This window comes from Mesoplodon densirostris, chromosome 7 (assembly GCF_025265405.1).
Source record: "Mesoplodon densirostris isolate mMesDen1 chromosome 7, mMesDen1 primary haplotype, whole genome shotgun sequence".
In the NCBI taxonomy this organism is placed as follows: Eukaryota; Metazoa; Chordata; class Mammalia; order Artiodactyla; family Ziphiidae; genus Mesoplodon; species Mesoplodon densirostris.
This window is the reverse complement of record NC_082667.1, coordinates 59,601,172-59,621,791: the sequence shown is the minus strand read 5'-3', so window position 1 is coordinate 59,621,791 and position 20,620 is coordinate 59,601,172. Positions and strand designations below refer to the sequence as shown.

Sequence of the window (20,620 nt, the reverse complement as noted above, 5' to 3'; positions counted from 1 at the left end):
GCAGGCTTGGATTTATTTAGGTGACCAGGAAGTTGAAGGGGGGCCCCTCGAAAGACCTTCCTTTGCCCTGAAGTATGAGTTGAGGGCTACTGGGATTGAGGGTAGGCCTGACAAGAAAGATGGGGCAAAGTCTTGGACAAGAAGGGAGAGAGGCCGCTCTGAGACAGGTGAAAGTTTGGGAGCCCAGCCAAGTGGGGTGGCAACCAGTTTGTGGGGCCTCAGGGCCCTGGGCTGAGTCACATTCCTCTATCACACTCAGCTCCGTAGTGCAGGGCTGAGCAGGCTGCTGGTACCAGGAATGAGGGATACAAATGGATGAGCTGTGTTCTCAGGAGTCTGGGGTCCTGGGGTGGAGGTCCAGGCTGGCAAAGGAAGGGAAAGGGGCCAAGAAGATGCTGGCCCAGGGTGCTGGAGGCCTCCAAATCAGAGCCCTGGTGCAAAGGGAGTGATGGTGTGCAGGCTTGGAGGCTGGAGGCTCTTGGGGGAAAGCAAGGCCAGTGTAGGGGTTTGGGGAGATGGAGACCTTGGACAGGGCAGGAGGGAGAGGCAGGCAGTCCAGGCCCACCAGACCATGTCCTGTTCAACCCTTCTCAGCTGGACTGCTCACAGCCTGAATCTCACAAACACAGCCAGTTAGAGGCAGCCCCACAGGTCTCTATCAGCCCCTAATCCCCAATAAACACATGCTGCAAGTACCAACTGCAGCTTGCAATAAAACACAGCCTTGAGCCAAGTCCCCTATGCCCCCAGTCATATTTCTGTTCCTATATCTTCTCTGTTCTCGAGCTACCCCTAGAAATTCATCTATCCATCCATCCATCCATCCATCCATCATCCATCCATCCATCTATCCATCCATCCATCCAACAAACACTTCATAGAGTACCTACTATGTGTCATGCACCATCCTAGGCACTGGGGATGCAGTAGTGAAGAAAACATGAAAAGCCCTGCCCTGGTGGAGTTTATGTTCTGGTGGGAGGAGACAGACAATAAGCAAACAAATAAAATAATACATTTAAATATGGTACATGCTTCCCTGTCCAGTAAACCACTGATGTCTCAAAAAAAAAAAGAAGAAGAAAAGAAAAAGATGATACATGCTACGGAGAAAAATACAGCAGAGGCAGAGGCGTGTGTGTGCCAGTGGGAGGTTGCAATTTTCACTAGAGTGGAGGGGGAGGGCCTCACCCAGAAGGTGTTGTGAGTGACCACCTGAAGGGGATGAGGTCTGTCCTGTGTTTTTCATACACACTCCACACACAAAAACGTGCTCCATGGCAGGACCCCCTGTGCCACCCGCTGACCCCTCCACGTGACACCCTGAGCCTGGCAGCTGCCCTGACTTTGATCTCTTCCCCCTGAGGCCACCTCTCAGATGCCCACAAAGCGCTGCTCCTCCCACACTGGGTTGGCCACACATGGGGCTCCAGTGCCACATGGCTGACATCTGAAGGTGAGGGAAGAGGCCATGCTCCCCTCACAGCCCCCAGGCAGGGAATGAGACAGGACGGAGGAAAAGGGCTTTGTCCTCAGGTTTGGAAATGGCTATGGCCTCCTGGCCTCATGCCTGGTTTCTGGGCTCCACTACTAGGTTTCCTGGGCCTGGACATGAGCACTGGACTTGCTCATGGGAATGAAGACCAGGTGATGAATGGGACAGTCTCTGCAGGATGTCCTAGGGGGTTGAGGGCAGCCAAGTTCTGGGGCCCCTGAGGCAGGTTAGACTGTGGAACAGAAGCAGTGATGGTGCAGCTCTCAGGGCTTGGTATGGCAAAGCATATGTCTCACTGAACTTTCTCAAGGCGGAATTCAGTGGCCTGGGAGAGAAGGGGTGAGCTCCCTGTCATGGGAAATATGTGAGCAGGGGCCAGACAAGCCTATCAAAGAGGCTTCAGGGAGCCTCCCTTCTCTGAGGGGTTGTGGAGAGCTCTGGGTCAGATGCTCTTAAGGCCTCTCTGGCCCAAGGGTCCAGAACTCAGAGCCTTGTCATTGACCCCTGGGCTCTGGGGCCCAGTTGAGTCTCTTGTGTCTGCCAGATGGGCTCAGCTATCAGAGATGGTCAGAGCAGGGTAAAGGCAGAGGGCTGCCTTTTGTGAGCAGTGAGGGGTCTTCTGAGATTTTCTCTGCACCTAAACCTTGCCTGTGAGAGCTGTGGACATAGTTGCCTACCTTTGGGGCTTCAGTGTCTGTCTGTGAAATGGGTAGGACCATAATCCACAGTAAACACTCAGGCAGTGTTGGTGGCCTTTCCTGAGGGTCAGGGGCTGGGGGACACAAGAAGTCTCAGAGGTGCTATTCCTGTTAGCCATGACCTTCATTCCCCCTGACGCGTATTCTATGTCATCAGCCAAGCCAAAAGTTTGATTTGCTTTATTTTATTTTATTTTGCCAGGCAGCACCAAGGACAGAGCCCTGAGTCTCATCTTTACAGACTGGGTCCACTCATTCAACATTTCCCAGTGCCCCTTGGGAGCTGGAGCCTGTGCTGGTCTCTGGGACCACAAAGGGAAAGCAGACCTTGTGCCAAATTCCTAACAAAAGAAGGGAGGGAGTCTGGCTGACATTGCCCCTTGAGCTGTTCTTCTTTTCTGCCCTGACTCCCAGTCCCCATTCCTTTGTCCTGTCTCGGGCCACTGTGTTCCCGAGACACATGGTGGCATGGTGGATTTACCGTGTACTTTGGGGAAGCTCCTGATCTCTCTGGCCTCAACTTTCCTGTAGGGAAATGTCATCTCTCTTCCTGAGCATGGACTTTATCATCATTCAGAGCCGTGCCTTAGTCCTGGCTCACCACTGACTCGCTGTGTCACCTTGGGCAAGACACCAGCCTTCTCGAAGCCCATTTCCTTGTCTGTAAAATGGGGATAAACAGACCACCACACAGGGCTAAGAGTGAAAGAGATCCTGCCGCAAAAGCACTTAGCTCAGTGGATGGCACTTGCTGGGTAGCCAAGAAACTGTAGCAGTGAAATTGTTCAGAAAAATGAGGCTTGTGGAGGTGAAATGACTGCCCCAGGATCACACAGCAAGTGGGTGATCAATCTAGGACTAGACCCTGGATTTCTAGCTTTCTAGTTTCCTTCTCAGGAGCTACTGGGATGACTCAGTGGTTACCCTGGAAGCTGATGGAAGAGGGGCTCTCCCCATGGAAAGTGAATTGGGGAGCTTCCCTGGCTGCCCCATGGAAGCCAGGCTTGACCTGACAGTCCCTCAGTCCCTACCTGCCCCTCTGCTGGTGACCTCCAGGTTCATTGCCAGTTCCAGCCTCCACTGCATGGATATTAGGGTTCTGAGGCCAAAGCTGTAAAGATGGGCAGTTGAAAGAGGAAAGGGGAGGAATGGGGGCACAGGACTATAGGCAGGACTCCTGATATCAAGTGACAATCCTAGGCCAGGCTGAGGCAAAAAGGGAATTTGTTAGCTCATGCTTTCAAAAAGTCCAGTGAAAGGTAAAGTTTCAGGTATAGCCGGAAGCAGGTGCTCAATGGTGTTCTCAGGAACCTGTGTGTTCCCACCTCTCAACTCTGCCATCCCTTGGCTTTATTTTGGACAGTCTCCTCCCTGGTGGTAGTGTCTTCAGTTCGTAGGACAGTTAGCCTGGCACTTAGCAACTCCAGACTTACATCCTACCAGCTTTGCAAACTCAGTGGGAAACCTGTCTCCTTCCCAGTGTTCCAACAAAAGCTCCAGAATTTGAGGCACCCAGTGGAGGTTGCCCATCCACCCCTGAGCTAGTCACAGGGCCTGAGGAGCCCACTCTCGTCTCATTGGCAGACCTAGGTCACCACAGGCCTACCACTCCCAGATCCTCAAGACTCCAGGAGAGGAACTTCCCTGGCGGTCAGGTGGTTAAGACTCCATGCTTCCACTGCAGGGGGAGCAGGTTTGACCCCTGGTCAGGTCGGGGAACTAAAATCCCATATGCCATGCAGCATGGCCAAAAAATTAAAAAAAAAAAAGACTCCCAGAGAGGAAGGAAGGGAGGCCATCATCATGAAGGGGGTCTGGGAATTGGGTGGGAGAAATGACAGAGGAACAATGACGGCCTGCAGGACAGGACAGACAACTGGACCCAGGCCATCTCTTCCCCAGCGGACTGGAGCCTGGTTATCTGGGAGGATGGGCGGGTTTTGAAGGCACCAGTGGAGGCTGTCAGCCAACTGTACTCCTTGCAGCTAAACAGCAGGGTCTTTCTTGAAGGGGGATCCAAGTGGCACACCTCCATGGGGAGATTTAAAAAATGGGACGGCCTGGGGGTCCAGGCAAGGAACCCTCTCACACTAGCTCCAGGGAAGGGGGTTTATTGAAAGGTCCTGGGATCTCCCAGGACCCTGTGTGGGAGCTGCTACAGCCCCATGGGCATGGACTTGGAAAGCTGGCCATTATGGATTCTCCTGCTGACAGGGGCTGCCCTGTCACAGCTGTTCTCTGGGGCCCTGTGCTCTGCCCCACAGTTCCTCACCCCAAGGCTGACCTGTGACTTCTCAGCCCTGTGCCCACCAGGTCACTGTGATCTCAGACCTCCTTATACACATGCCTAAGAGAGAACCTCTTGCTAACTTTGCCAGGCCTCAGCTTCCTCATCTGCAAAGTGGGAATGGTAACTGTGAAGAGTAAATGAGATATGGCATGTGAAGTATTTTTTAAATAAATTTATTTATTTTTTATTTTTATTTTGGCTGCACTGGGTCTTTGTTGCTGTGCACGGGCTTTCTCTAGTTGCAACAAGTGGGGGCTACTCTTCATTGGGGTGCGTGGGCTTCTCACTGTGGTGGCTTCTCTTGTTGCAGAGCATGGGCTCTAGGCATGCGAGCTTCAGTAGTTGTGGCACGTGGACTTAGTAGTTGTGGCTCGCGGGCTCTAGAGCGCAGGCTCAGTTGTTGTGGTGCATGGGCTTAGTTGCTCCGTGGCATGTGGGATCTTCCCGGACCAGGGCTCGAAACTGTGTCCCCTGCATTGGCAGGTGGATGCTTAACCACTGTGCCACCAGAGAAGTCCCCATATGAAGTATTTTTGCACAATAAAAACATCTGTCCAGGTTGTGGTGGGGATTACATGAGCTCGCGGATGGGCAAGTGGGACCTGTGCATAGTAGAGCCACAGGAGATGCAAGTTTCCTCTTTGCTCAACCTGTGGAGGCCAGAGAAAAACTATGAGAAGCCTCAACCCCCAAATTCCCCAAGGCTGTAGCTTCCCCTTCTTTGTACTCAACATGACTGTTTCAGTTCCAGCTTGAACTCCTTCCTGTTGATCAGGAGGCGAGAAGGGGAAGTGGAAAAAGAAAAGAGAAATCAAGTTTCCCTGTGCCCTCCTCCTGCCAAGTTTGCCTGCTTTAGTGGCCAGCTTGACACCACAGGTGAGACCAAAACTCCTCCAGGCATTCCCTGGGTGCTTCCCTGGGGCACCCTGTTCCCTGGGTGCCTGGGAGGCACTGGTCTCAGGAATCTAGCTGTTTATCTGGTGGCACCTCAGGCTCAGAGAGGGTAGGTGGCTCACCCTGGGTCACACAGCAAGTTGGTGATGGATCCCAGCCTGTCTGACTCCTCAGAGAAAGGAAGCTGGGTTTTGATCTCTGTCATCCTGCTGCTAAGCTTAGAAGCAAGGGGCAGACAAGGGGGTTTCCAGGTCTTGTTACCCAGAAGGCAGGCAGGCCAAGGTTAGGAGGTCTCTTCCCATGTCCAGCCTGGTCTGAGCTGGTTCCTGGCTAGCTGGCAGGCGATGACTCAGACTTCCAGCTGCTGCCTCTGGTAGTCAGGCCTCCTCATCCCTTCCAGATAAGAAGGCCTTGGGGCGGGGTTTGGGATGGAGTAAGGCTGCCGAGTCATCTAAAGGGGTATCCTGAGACCACAGGATCCAAGCAGCCCAAGGAGCTTCAACCCCTATCAGTTCTTCCTTACGTCTAAACTTAATTGCTTCTGCTATAGGCAGAAACCAACCCTATGCGCTGTTGCCTGAATTGAAAAAAGGAAGTGGCAGAGGTTGTTCTCTCTGTGGGGTGAGGGATTTCAGTGTTTCCGCTGAAGGTGTGCCTGGAGTGGAGATGGACGGTGAAAGCTTGGTGTCAGGGAGACACTCCCCAGGCCTCTTCCTCAGCCAGATAGGGCTCAGCACTGGCCCTGCGCCCTGCCAATGTCCCCAGTGGCTCCTGAGAGCCCAGGTGAGGGATCTGAGAACAAGGCTTGAGCTTATCCAGGCATAAATGGGAGAAAGGCTGAGGAGTGGGTCAGGAGGAACTGAGGTTGGGAACCCATCCCTGAGGTTGCTCAGTGCCAGCCACAGAGGGGAGGACCCTGCTGTGTGGAGACCTGCCCCCAGCTGTCATCTTAGGGCTGCTGTCTGAAGGCGCGAGGCTGGCCATCCTGGGCAATCTCCTGGCGCCATCTCATGGCCAAAGGCCCTGAGTGCAGGAAAGACACTCCCCGGGGAATTCTCTGGGTTGACCATCTAAGCATGGACTTTGGGGCAACAATGGGAAAGGTGGCCGTAGAGTGAGGAAGACCTTGTTGAAATGCCACCAGTCTTGCACACCTTGGGAAACTCACTAGCCTTCCTTCCTCGATAAAATGGAGAGAATAATCTCAACCACTACCAGCCCAGAACTGCAGATAAACCATCCGGCCCAGGGAAGGTACTTAAATGAATGACACCTGGTGCTGAGGACTCAGAAATCAGTGGAGACTGGGGTGGACTGAGGGAGCCCAAAGCTGGGCCTGGAATTGATTCATTCAGTTAACAAATGTCTGGGAATTCCCTGGTGGTCTAGTGGTTAGGACTCTGCACTTTCACTGCCTAAGGGCCCAGGTTCAATCCCTGATCCCGCAAGCCGCACGGTGTGGCAAAAAACAAAAAACAACAACAAAAAAACATTTATTGAGTATTTATTGTGTGCCAGGGCCACTCACATACATGGTTTCAGTTAATTCTTACAACAGCCTATGTAGTAGGGTACCGATGATCCCTCTCATTTTACAGATTAGAAAACTACAAGGAAGGATAAGTGAGATTATTTAGAAAAGGTGAGTGAGAGCATCCCAGGCAGAGGAAACAGCATGTGATAGGTCCAAGGGCTGGAAAGCCTGGTGGAGAAGGCTGAGGCTGGGCTGGGAGCCCTGGCAGGCTTGGGAGCAAAGCAGTGGCACCTGAGCTCTGCTTGAGGTTTTATGACAGGCCACCCCCATCAGGCTTGCCATCTTGTCCCCTCTTCGCACAACTCTTCCCATGCTCTGGCTGCAATATTTATTCTTCATTTCTCGCACAGGGTAAACTCATTCCCTACCTCTGTGCCTCCTGCCTGGGATGTCCTCTTCATTCTTTTCATGTGTCCAAGTCACCCCAGCCCTTTAAAGCCCAGCAGCAGACATGCCTTCTCCAGGAGCCCTTCCAGGTGTACCCATGACCCCTAAGACCTGAGCTATCCCTTCAGGGCCCCATCCAGATGGCAGGAACTGAGACCCAAGCCCTACGCTGGGGCTGACCTCTTCAGCAAGTCCTCGGACCTGCTCCCATTCTTGGGACAGACAACCTGGTGGGGGTGACCACAGGAGGTTGTCCTGGGAACCCAGCAGAGAACTGGCTGTTGGGTTGAAGGCCAGGCCTCCTTGCCCTCCTGAGCCCTAGCACAGCGCAAATCAGACCAGGAGGTCCACACTCTCAGGAGGTACAAGCGACCTCGTAGCACAGACTTGAATAAGCAGTAGGTGATCAATCCATGCACAACTGACCAAGTGCTGACCAGCAGTTCAAACCTGAATTTTCTCAGTTTGTTCTAAACTTTTGGCCCCGCCTCGGTTCCTCAATCCCCTTGCCTGTAAAATGGGTTTGGGGGTGAGATCGGTGCTTATACCTTACAAGGTAAAAAGAGTCCTCCCTCCCTTTGGCAGGTCACCCTCACAACATACTGGTGGCCAGTATGACCACATTGCACTGAGGAGGCTCAGAGAGGGGAAGGGGCTTGTCCAGAGTCACAAAGTGAGTAGATACCAAGGTAGAACAAGAACCTGGGCCTCAGACTCCCTGGGCAGTGGTCTTTTCCTGTACCATTCTGTCCCTATTTGCCTCAGCTACTCCAAATGAAAGCCCACCTCCTCCAGGTCACCCCCTGAGTACTATCTCCACCACTGGAGCCGTCCCCCTTGGGACGGCAAGGAGCCACATCTCCTCCTCTGGTTGTCCGAACAGCTCTGAGTCCTGGTTCGGTGGTGAGGAGGGGCCTGGGAAGGGCTTGGCACAGGCAGCGAGAATGCACCCAGGTGAGTTCTCAGGCGTCACCTCTATCCCCACAACCAACACCCCTCACTCCCAGCGAGCTCTGGGCCTGCAGTGTCCAAGGGAACAGTGACTGCTAAATGGGGAAATGTGGGAAGATGGCGCTTGTGGAAAAAAGGAGAGAGGGAAGGAGGGAGGGAGAAGGTGGCTGAATAAGTGAGTGCATAAGTGGATTGCCACAGAGAGGGATGGATGGGTCAGTGAATGAGCTATTGAGTGGATGAAGAAAGGAGGGATGGATGGAGGAGTGACTAGGAAAACGGCTCTGGGTATTATAGCTAAAGAGAGGCCAACAGTTCTTTAATCACCAAACTACCCATTTGACAGATGGGTAGACTGAGAGAGGGCTGAGGAGAAAGGAAGCTGCTGGGTCTGTGGGGCTGGCCTTAGACCAGCAGCCTCTGATCCTCCCCCACCTCTCTCTGCCTCCTCATCACCCTCTTTCTTCTGCTGGGGTGGGGAGGTTTCCAGGAAGGAGAAAGGAAGCTGCTGGGTCTGTGGGGCTGGCCTTAGACCAGGAGCCTCTGGTCCTCCCCCACCTCTCTCTGCCTCCTCATCACCCGCTTTCTTCTGCTGGGGTGGGGAGGTTTCCAGGAAGGAGATCTTTTCTCTGCCTCCTCGCTCCTTAGATTCAGTTTCCGCCAGGCTTTGGTGTTGAGGGTGATGGGGAGGGGGAGGCCCCCGCAGGGGTTATTTCCATCGGAGACAGCCCTGCCGGGAAACAGAGGAAGCTGCCCTGTCAGAGGTGTTACAGCCTGGGCTCAGGGCATGTCTGGCCTCCCCTTGACCTAACACACTTGGGGCCGCCAAGGTGCTTCAGGGACAGGAGGCTGCATGTAAGTGTTGGCACATCTCGGGGGCCGTGGGCCAGGGTGGGGAGGGGAGGGGGGCAGGCAGGCTGGGTCCAGCACTGACCTAAAGGAGGTCCACAGATTTGTGGGGTGGGCAGAGAGGAAGGGACTCCACCCAACTGGGGGATCAGAAAAGACAGAAGTAAGATTAGATCTGGAGCTTGATGGACACTTAGGGTTTTGACAAACAGAGATGGGTTAAATGGCATTTTGTGTGACGGGAAGAGCAAAAATGGGGAAGCCCGAGAGGAAGTCTGGATCTCTGGCTATGAATGGCCGTGTGGCAGTCTCGGTGTCTTGAGAACAGCGTGGCAGGAGAGGAAGGGGCAGAGCGAAGTACCTCATCTGGGGCACTTCATGAGGCTGGAGGGCTCGGCAGGGAGCTTGACTGTCAGGACAAGAGTTTGAGCTTTTCTTCAAAGGGCAGAGGGATACAGGGAAGGATGTAGTCAGAGCCACCTGCCAGAAAGCCCTCCACCGCAGGCAGAGCAGCTGGAGCCCAGGAAGAGGCTGGGGTCTGAGCTGGTCCAGGGCACAGGGCCCAAGAGTGAGTGACAGGTGTGAGAACTCGGAGGAATGTCAGCTGCTGCCCAGAGGCAGGGACCACGCGAGCCCTCCCTGGGACCAGCTCTTGCCGGGAAGTGGGAGAACAACTCACCACTCCTAGGTCCTCAGAAGGCGAGTGGATCAGGAAGCCCGTGTGACCTTTCCCGGAGCAGACCTGAAGGCTTGCCTGGATCCCCTAGAGCAGCCCCTGCCTCCTTCCGAGTGGACCACTCTCGCCAGGGAGTGCGAGGCAGAAAACACCTGGAAACTGCAGTCACCTGAGGCAGAGGGTTCTCTCTCGGGGTGGTGTCCAAGGACGACAGACCTCCCCAAAGAGGGGAGGCGCAGCACAGTTCCTTCTACCTGCTCTCCCTCCTCACCATAACCTTCTGTCCTAGCGTGCTGCTCTCCTCTCAGGCCCTGCCTGCACCCTCTTCCTCCCCACCTGGGGACACCCCAGGGGACCTCACACCCCTCTCCATCCATGGAAATCTTCCTCAACCACCAGGGACTTGCTCCATCCTTCATCCTCCTCTGAAAAGTTTCTTCCATCCTGTGGCTCACACTGGTCTCCCCCCTCAGACGAGCATATGTATATGTATATGAATATGTGTATGTGTATGTGTATGCATATATCTGTATATGTATCTATCTACATCTACATCTGTACACTGTGCCACATGCAATGAGCAAGCAGTGAGTACCCATTAAATGTCTGGCATGTGAAAACAAAGAATGAATGCATGAATGAAGGAATGGCTGGAACAAACAAATGAAGAGATGAATGAATGAACTTTCTCTTGCTTGTACTAATCTTGGCTTCTTGGTGACAATGGGGGGACTGCTGACTGCTGTGTTTCCTCCTCTGGCCTCTACCTCATGCTTAACTGCTTAGCTGGGTGCCCAGCACTCCTAGCACATGGACTGTAGCCCCAGGAAGAATCTTTGATAATTAAAGGTGATGTAGCATGTGGGTTACAGACTAGAGAATCCAAACATCATCATTTTGCAGTTGCCCCAAATCTGGGTAAAATATTTTCATCAAAATCAAATTTTAAGTTGGGAGAAATTAGTTTGAGGAGTTATGTTTTGCTCTAATTCACTTTTTTTTTTTTTTTTTTTTTGCTGTACGCGGGCCTCTCACTGCTGTGGCCTCTCCCGTTGCGGAGCACAGGCTCCGGACACACAGGCTCCGCGGCCATGGCTCGCGGGCCCAGCCGCTCCGCGGCATGTGGGATCCTCCGGGATCGGGGCACGAACCCGTGTCCCCTGCATCGGCAGGCGGACTCTCAACCACTGCGCCACCAGGGAAGCCCCTAATTCACTTTTAAAAATCTCATAACTTTATTTAGCAGGTATATTCACATTAAGAATAGCTCACCTTGTACCAGGGGGTAAGGGGTGGGGGAGGAATAAATTGGGAGATTGGGATTGACATACACACACTACTATATGTAAAATAGATAACTAATAAGAACCTACTGTATAGCACAGGGAACTCTACTCAATACTCTGTAATGGCCTATTTGGGAATAGAATCTAAAAAAAGAGTGGATATATGTATATGTACAACTGATTCGCTTTGCTGTACCCCTGAAACTAACACAACATTGTAAATCAACTATAGTCCAATTAAAAAAAAGAAAAAACGAATAGCTCACCTTGCCCTGTGCTAGGCACTGATCCTCACAACAACCCTATGAGGCAGGTACTATATTATTCCCTTTTATAGATGTGGAAGCCGAGCACGGGGGTTCAGTAAGGGGCCTAAGGATGCACAGCTTACATGTGGCAGAGCTGGGATTTGAACATGGGCACCTGGACCAGAGCCCTTATACTCAGCTTCAACCCTCTGTCACCTTCTGAGTGCATTTGCAGGGCTTCATGTTTTTTTCTGGGCCTCAGTTTTTCCCATCTGTAAAATAGGGAGAGGGGGTGATTTGACTCACTATCCCAAAGGCTTTCCCTTACAGGACCTTTGGATTTAAGTTGTGAATTCTCTCTGGACACCAGTAAATATGGAAATGCCAGTTGGGAGGTGAGTATCAATAAGTCAGACTGATCCCACCAGGGAAACTCTTGAGGCATTTGTGCTGCTGACTGCCCCAAAACCTAGCTTGAAGGGATGAGTGGACAGATAAGGTGTAGGATACAATGGCATGGCATGGCATTTATTAAGCACCTACTGAATATCAGGTCTATGACAGTTTTACTGATAAGGACACAGGCCCAGAAAAGGCAAGCAACCTCCCCTTTGTAGAACAGCATAGAAGTAGGGGAGCCAGCATTTGAACCTGGCCTGCCTAGCTCTGAAGCTAGATTTATAACCTCTATACTTCATGTCCATGGGTCACACTAAGTTGCCTCCTCTTAGTCAGTCAGTTGGGTTCTGGTTCTGGCTCTGCTTCTAACTCACTAAGATTGAGCGGTCAGTGCCCCTCACTGTGCCTGGATTTCCCTCTCTGTAAAGTAGCTGTGGGTGGAGTTGGTTGGTCCCTCAGCCATTTGCCTTCGGGGGAAGCGGTTTTCACTCTTGCCACCAGGGGGCGCTGTGACCCTAGTGACTCAGCCAGACACGCCTTTGTAGCCAAAAGTCCCGTGGAAGCATTTAGGGAACTCCTAAATCACCTCCTTCCCCCATTTTACAGATAGGAAGACTGCCAAAAGAATGACCACGGGGGGTTTCCCTGGTGGCGCAGTGGTTGAGAGTCCGCCTGCCGATGCAGGGGACACGGGTTCGTGCCCCGGTCCGGGAAGATCCCACATGCCGCGGAGCGGCTAGGCCCGTGAGCCATGGCCACTGAGCCTGCGCGTCCGGAGCCTGTGCTCCGCGACGGGAGAGGTCACAACAGTGAGAGGCCCGCGTACCGCAAAAAAGTAAAAGAATGACCATGGTTTTGAAAGGTGGAGTCCAGGCTGAGGAGGTGGGCACTGTCCTTAGCTCAGAAGTGTGGACATTCTGCTCATGCCGATTAATTAATTACCAGGGCCTTCCCTGCCCTGGGCCCCAGTTTGGGCTCTCAGACACAGAGAGGCACCAGACCTGGCACTTCTCCTCAGGAGCTTCGCAGTCTGTAGGGAAGAGATAGACAGGCAGGCCCACCATGACCACAGCCTCCAAACTCCAGGGAGCCCAGGGAAGCCCTGCCTAGCATGATTTAGTGCCTCTAACCTCATGACATCCTGACAGGTGTCATCCCCCATTTTTCAGCTGGGAAAACTGAGACTCAGAGAAGGTACATCATATCACTCACCCAAGTTCACATAGCTAGTAAGTAGCAGAGTTGGGATTCAAACCAAAGTCTGTCAATCTTCACTTACAGAGGAGACATTTGACTAGGGTTTTGAAGGATGAATAGAAATTCACCAAGAAGGTTGGTAGGAAATGAATATTACAGCAAGAAAGTGAATTGGATTTCTCCCAAGCTTGAGCTTTATTGTATTCCAGGTTTCCTTAAAGTGAGGGCTGTGGCGGGCTTCCGTGGGGTGGTGAGTATCAGAGATGGTTCAGGTGGGGAGATCAAGGCCCAGAGAGGGACAGAGGCCTACTGGGTGGTCAATGAGTGTGGCCACTGACAGATTGTATGTTGCTTCCCCAGCATCTCTGGATGTAGGAAGTCCAGTTGAACAGCCATGGAATGGGACAATGACACAGGCCAGGCCCTGGGCTTGCCGCCCACCACCTGCGTCTACCAAGAGAACTTCAAGCGGCTACTGCTACCACCTGTGTACTCGGTGGTGCTGGCAGCCGGCCTGCCACTGAACGCCTGCGTCATTGCCCAGATTTGCACATCCCGCCGGGCCCTGACCCGCACGGCCGTGTACACCCTGAACTTGGCCCTGGCGGACCTGCTGTATGCCTGCTCCCTGCCCCTGCTCATCTACAACTATGCCCAAGGTGACCACTGGCCCTTCGGAGACCTCGCCTGCCGCCTGGTCCGCTTCCTCTTCTATGCCAACCTACACGGCAGCATCCTCTTTCTTACCTGCATCAGCTTCCAACGTTACCTAGGCATCTGCCACCCTCTGGCCCCCTGGCACAAGCGTGGGGGCCGCCGGGCTGCCTGGCTAGTGTGTGGGGCTGTATGGCTGGCTGTGACGACCCAGTGCCTGCCCACAGCCCTCTTTGCTGCCACAGGCATCCAGCGTAACCGCACGGTCTGCTATGACCTGAGCCCACCTGCCCTGGCCACCCACTACATGCCCTATGGCATGGCCCTCACAGTCATCGGCTTCCTGCTGCCCTTTGTTGCCCTGCTGGCCTGCTACTGCTGCCTGGCCCGTCGTCTGTGCCGCCAGGACGGCCCAGCAGGGCCTGTGGCCCAGGAGCGGCGTGGCAAGGCAGCCCGCATGGCTGTGGTGGTGGCAGCTGCCTTTGCCATCAGCTTCCTGCCTTTCCACATCACCAAGACAGCCTACCTGGCAGTGCGCTCTACGCCCGGCCTCCCCTGCCCTGTGCTGGAGGCCTTCGCGGCTGCCTACAAGGGCACGCGGCCCTTCGCCAGTGCCAACAGTGTGCTGGACCCCATCCTCTTCTACTTCACCCAGAAGAAGTTCCGCCGGCGGCCACATGAACTGCTACAGAAACTCACAGCCAAGTGGCAGCGACAGGGTCGCTGAGTCCACTGGGGCAGGACACGTGGGGGCTGGGCAACCATTGTGTTTGCCACTGTGGCTGGGGCACCAGAAGCTCCACCAGCCCCAAACCATGCAGAGAATTAGAGCTTAGCTCAGCTGGGCATAGAGCGAGACCCCCCCACAGACCCCAAAACTTCACCAACAACTATTTATTAAGCCCTTTTTCTGGACCAGGCCCTGTGGGTACAGAGAGAGACAAGCCTGGGCCTGGTTCTCCAGAAGGTCTCAAGAAGCCATGGAGAGTTGGGGAGAGAGTTAAGCTGCTCACAAAAATATAGTACGACATGTACTGTAACTGAGGAGTATGCTGCATACTTTGGAGTCACCAATAAAGGGAGTAAGAGAAGATGGGAGGGGGAAGTGAGAGCTTCTGGGAAGGGCCATTTGAGCTGGGTTTTGAGGGATGAATATGAGATCTCTGGGGGATGTGCTATGTTCCATTCATTCATTTGGTACTCCTCTGCCGCTCCTCATCCTCTCTGCTCCTTGTCCTCATCTCCACACACTCCCGCCCCATCCCCGCTCACTACTCCTCCATTCCTTATTCCCTCCTCCCAGATCTCAGTTTTCCTCCTGTGGAACAATCTGGCCAGCCCATGGCTGCTAGTATGCCACACAGACCCAGTACTGGCAGAACCAGCCATGGCAAAGGGAGTCTTCCACCTTAGAAGGTTAGAGTGGAAAGAGGAAAGGGCAGAGGGACAAGGCAGGGAGGGGGAGGACTGTACAACTTCTTCAGTATTTTTCTTTTAGCCCTGCCTAATCTCCAAGGCTGTTCAGCCAAGGGGACCTTTAGAGAAGGGCTCTGCAGGAGTTAAACACCACAGTAATGTCTGAGGTGTGCTTGCAGCTGGTGGAGGAAGGGGGAAAACCAGGCCCCAACCCATCTTGGGAATCCATTGAAAGTGTCCTTGCTGGAGAGGCTAACAATTTGGACAGAAGGCAATTTGATTCTTTGGGTCACAGTGAGACAGATATGTGGGGACATCAGAAGACAGAGACTGGTTCTTAGTCCCCTTATAGTGCAATGCTGTGCCAAGCAGTCCAGGTGTTACCCATCTTGCATCTGAGACCAGGCTCTTCAGCTGCCTGTCATGGGGGAGTAAGAGATGGGGGAGCAGAAGGCAGGGGGCCTCCGCCAACGGCCCAGGCTAAGCGCGGCAGCGAGTCCCAGATGACTGTCCTAGCAGGATGCCAAAAACTGTGACCCCTTGGTTACTTTTCCAAGAGTGGAAATTGTGGGCCACAGGTAAATTCCATTCCCAGCTTCCCTTGCAAGGCAGAATAGCATAAAGGGTTCAGACCCCAGAGCCAGATCACCTGGGTGTGTATCCTGGGTCTATCATTTACTAGCTGTGTTACTCTGGGGAAGTTATTTAACTTCTTCATACCTTAACTTCCATAACTGTAAAGTGGGAGTAATACTGGTACCTATTTTGTAAAGGTTTGTTGTTGTGAGGATTAATTTAACTAATATGTGCAAAGCACTTAGAACAATGCCTGGAACATAGTAGGCATGCAATGAATGTTACTGTTATAATGGTTTGGCCTTTTGCCCACACAAGTTCCTCTAGGGTCTGTCTCTAGGAATAGGCATAGGAGGTTTCTAAACAAGGAGCTTTAAGCAGGGGAGACTGCAAGGGTTTTTATTTCTCCTTTAGCTAGGAGGCAGCTAGTCTTTTAAGAAAAAAAATTCAGCACACTTTTTTGAGAATAAGAGCCATAATCCATGAGCCCCATCTGTTCCTATGAGAAGGAAAAATCATTTATTACATGCCAGGACCAGGGAGGAATTCCAAGCACCATTTGGGGGGCTTGAATTCCTCCTTCCCTTCCCCCTCCTTTTGTTCTTTTCCTCTTCCCCACCACCCTTCTCCCTTCTCACTTTAACCCAGAGCACTCTCGGTGATGGAGGGGCAGGGCAGTGGGGTGGGGGGTGCTTACTCTGGGAAGGTCTGCTTGCTGGCATGGGGACAGAGACGACACAGACAGGTGGAGTGTGGTGAGGGGCAGGAGGGACCAAAGGGGTTGCGGAAGACTTCCTGGGGGAAGGAGCGGTGCAGCTGGGTCTTAAAGGATAGATGTAATTACACTGAAGGAAAAAGGGTAAGGGTGTTCCCTGGTTCAGGGAACAGCACAAACAAAGGCATGGAGGCTGCCGGAGGAAGGATAGGCGGGGCTGTGGCCTGATATGAAGCTGGAGAGTTAGCAGGGCTAGAGAGGAAAAGGCTGCCGGCCAGGGAAGCACTGGGGAGCCACAAGGACAGTAGTGGCCATTGGCCGGGCTCTGTGGATTCCGGGAACCATGCAACGTCTGGTATACTCATTTTCTCATTTAATCCTTATAATACCTTATACTGGGGAAGCTGAGACCCGAATGTGGGAACTGACTTACTACCAAGGTCACACAGCCTTTCTCTAACCCAAATACTAGATCCTCCCCTACTTCACCCTCCCTTCCCTCCCCTTTCCTTTCTTCACCTGACTTCCAAGTGCCCACCTGCCCCACCCAGTCCTAGTAACTGGGGACCCCTAGGAAGTTGTGCCAACCACAATGTCAGTTCTCTTTTAGTTAGGCACAGTCTCCTAGGATGAAAACTTCATTTCCTAGCCTCTCTTGCAGCTAGGTATGGCCAGATAAATTACTCCTGGTCCATGGGATATAAGCCAAATGCCCTAAGGCAGTTTAATATGGGAGGAGGGAATGTCTTTAAAAGACAGGTGGTGTCTGGCCTCCCTTCCCTTCTTGTTGCTTACATTGTGACGTCACAGCTGGAGCACCATCTTGGAACATGAGAAGCAGCTTGCGTTTCTGACCATTCCCGTTTGGGGTCACCTAAATCCAGACTTTTGCATGAGAGAGAAATAAATGTCTACCTTTTTTAAGCCACCAGTTTTTCAGGCCTTTGTTACCCACAGCCAGAACTAATCCCTTTACTCAGTATGCCTACTGAGATGGCGGACCTCGGTGGAGGCCAGGCAGTGTCATGGACTGGAAGGGGGGACAAGATCCAGCCTGGTGTGGGGGGCTGAGGCCTCCACCTAAGGAGGAGCTAGGAGTCAACAGGGTCTGGAGACACCAGGAAGGCTTCTTAGGAGAGTGGCAACGCCTGGGGAGTGGTCATCCCACTTTTGGCTTGAAGCTGAGGGAGTGGATGGGCTTCCTGAGGGAGAGAGTAAGAAGAGAGGGCCTGGATAGAGTCCTGGGAACTCTAGCATCAGGGCCCTGGGAAGAAGGAGGAGCTGGAGAGGTAGAGGGTCAAAGCCTGGGGTTTCGGAATGATGGTGGCGTGATGGCACAGTGGAGGTAGGTGAGTCAAGGAGCAGCTGGAGGGGAGGAAGTGGAGATGCTGGGTGGGGAAGAAGAGAGAGAGGAAGATTCCAGAGGAGGCTAGGCCCAGGGAAGCTTCCAAGACAGCTTCCTGTCTAGCTTCCAAGACAGGGAACCCGTGAGTGTTGGCTGCTGGAGGTTGAGGACAGGGAGTCCGAGGGGTAGGGCCAAGATGGGGGAGCCAGAGAGTCAGGAACCAGGGTTTGTCTCAGGAGACTTCCATGCCAAGCAGGAAAGCCCAGGGGCACTGGATCTGTCCTAGCGAGGATGCTGCTGGGTCCTCCCTCCAGCTCAGACCCAGCCCTACCCTCAGAAAGAATCCAAGGGCTGGGGGTGCAGACAAGGAAACAGTTCATCCAGCAAACATTTATTGTGCACCTACTGTATGCTAAGCATCATGCTGAGCATTGGGTCCCTGCCCTCAGTGAGCTCCTAGTTTGATGGAGGATGGCAATAATGAAAAAAACACATAGATATCTGGATCATTACAACCAGGCAGGAGAGCTCAGAAGAACATAAAGAGGGCCAGGGGGCAAGGAAGGTGTCACTAAGGAGGCAGAAAGCTCCTGGAATGGTCAGGGACCAATAGAGGCTGAGGACCAGGGGAGCCTTGACCCAGCTTGAGGTGAAGAGAAGATTTCTTAGCTGAGGTCTTTGGGCCTCAGTGCAGAAGGGCTGTTTCTGACTCTGACTTTGAACAAGCCCCCTTCACTTCTCTGAGCCTCTGTTTCCTTACCTGTAAAATAATGTTAATACTACCAGCCCTCCCTATGCCCCCAGAGGTATGGAGCATGGAAAAGTTAGGGCATAATTTTCATAAAGTACAAAAGAGTATTATAACCCAAGAGAAGAATGGGCAGGAGACACAAACAGGCACTTCACAGAAAAGGAAACACATCATCAAAAAACATAGAAGAGGTATTCGACCCTAGCTTGACAATGCCTCTCCAACGTTGAACAACAGCATAGCTGTTGCTCCAGCACTTCTGCGCACGTGCATGTGAAGTCATGCACAACACTGAGCTGCACTGTTCACAAGCACGAACAGCTGGAACCACCCAAATGCCCATCCATGAGAGAGTGGATGAATACACTGTGCTATATTCACACACTGGAATGTTAACACACAGCCAGAATGCACTATACCGACATGCAAAGTGGATAAATCTTAGCAGTATATTAAGTACAAAGAAATCCCAAAAAATTATACACAGCAAGATGCCCTTTTTATAAAGTTTTAAATAACTAGAATGAAAATATATACTTTGAAGGAATACACAGATGCAATAAAACTATATAAAAAGGGGCTTCCCTGGTGGCTCAGTGGTTGAGAGTCCGCCTGCCGATGCAGGGGACACGGGTTCGTGCCCCGGTCCGCGAGGATCCCGCATGCCGCGGAGCAGCTGGGCCCATGAGCCATGGCCGCTGAGCCTGCGCGTCTGGAGCCTGTGCTCTGCAACAGGAGAGGCCGCAACAGTGAGAGGCCCGCGTACCGCAAAACAAAACAAAACAAAACAAAACAAAAAAAACTATATAAAAAGGAAAGCAAGGGAATGCTGAACACAGGAGGCGATGGTTATCATGGGTGGTGGAATAGCAGCAGGAGAATGAGTGGTGGGAGAAATATATAATGAGATATAGAACATTGTAAAGGCCCTAGTTGTTTTGTTTTTTGATAGGAATCAATTAAATAACTGGTAAGAATGTGTCATGAGCAAAAGGTTACAAATAATCCAATTCTGTGCACTTGAGGCCTAATTATACAGGAAAGGGGACAATCTCGGGTCAATTCTATTTGAATTTGGAATGGAATTAGGAGCCAGACTCCCCCTAAGACAGCTCCTGTCCAGAGCTCATTGCTTCTTGGAGTCCTCTTACTCCTCATCTTTCTCCCTCTTAAGTGCCTGAGGCCCATTATTGGCCTTGACTGTGACCATCACAATCTTCCTATCTTCATTTCCCCAAGGGATTCTACAGCCCTGATATTGCTGGGTTACCACAACTCACTGGGTAGATGGGGTATTATTGTTTTCATTCCCCTTTCACAGGTGAGGAGCCTGAGGCCCAAAGGAAAAGAGCAACATGCTGAGGGTCACCTGTCACATCTGTAAGGGTGCCTGCATTGGGCCCAGCTTAGTGTTGCTCTCCGTCCTGGCACCCAGTGCTTCCAGACCCCTTCTAGATGAATATTCTGAGGGTTAAAAACACCCAAGCCCTCTCTGTGCCTGGAAGATGACTTTGTCTCATCCTGAATCAGAAGGGGCTGGTGGGGGGAGCACTCGTGAAGTACTCTAAGCAGTCAAGCCAATCTCCGATTGCGTGAGCTTCTCATTGGGTGGAGGCCCAGCGTAGGTCCTTAAACACCCTCCCTCCCCACCAAGGGGATTCCTGGTCCAAAGGCCCCAACTAGCCCACCTCAAGGCCAAGCTGCAGGGTGCTGGGAGACTGTGACCTGAGTCTCTGCTCCTCTCCATCAGCTTCACCATCTGTGATTTGGGAATAAAAACCTCTATCCTCTATCCCAGAAGTGACATGAAGACAGAAAATGACCAGGTGTGACAGAGCTTGGAAAATTACAAATTTCAGATGGCAGGGGCCATCATTATTATTGGAAGAGAGCAGTGACTTCCAGGATGAGGGTCCCCCCCCACCATACCAAAACAACCTAGAAGAGACAAGAGTCTGATTTCAAATAGAGTCAGAGAGAGGCACCCTTGGGGAAACTTAAACCCACTCCATACTTTTCAGATGAGGCAGCTGAGGCCCAGGGAAGTGCTGGTATTTACCCAAGGTCACACAGCAAGGAAAGGGCAGACAGACAATAGGCCAGACAGAGCTCTCTTCCTTGTTATCAATTTCCCGTTGAAGAGTGAGCGATATGCTGGCCCCTTTGAGACAGAGAGGAGGTAAGGTTGAGTTGAGGGACTTATTGGAGGCTGCTCTCAACTCAAAAAGGAAGAGCTTTCTCCCTACAGTTATTTCCCAC

General features: G+C 52.4%; 1 protein-coding gene across 5 annotated transcripts in view; it reads left to right on the top strand.

Moving 5' to 3' along the window:
• P2RY6 (pyrimidinergic receptor P2Y6) overlaps positions 1-17,193 on the top strand; it is a 45,258-nt gene extending 28,065 nt beyond the window's left edge. For 2 of the 5 annotated variants that reach the window (XM_060103681.1, XM_060103682.1), the window contains 2 exons: positions 11,639-11,703; positions 13,265-17,193. In XM_060103681.1, the coding sequence (XP_059959664.1) occupies positions 13,299-14,285 (987 nt within the window). In that variant the 5' untranslated portion in view covers positions 11,639-11,703; positions 13,265-13,298 and the 3' untranslated portion in view covers positions 14,286-17,193. Of the gene's footprint in view, positions 1-5,287; positions 5,360-11,638; positions 11,704-13,264 lie in introns of those variants that run through there. The other 3 variants (XM_060103684.1, XM_060103683.1, XM_060103685.1) reach the window with 2 other exon arrangements.
• The last annotated feature ends 3,427 nt before the right edge of the window (positions 17,194-20,620 follow it).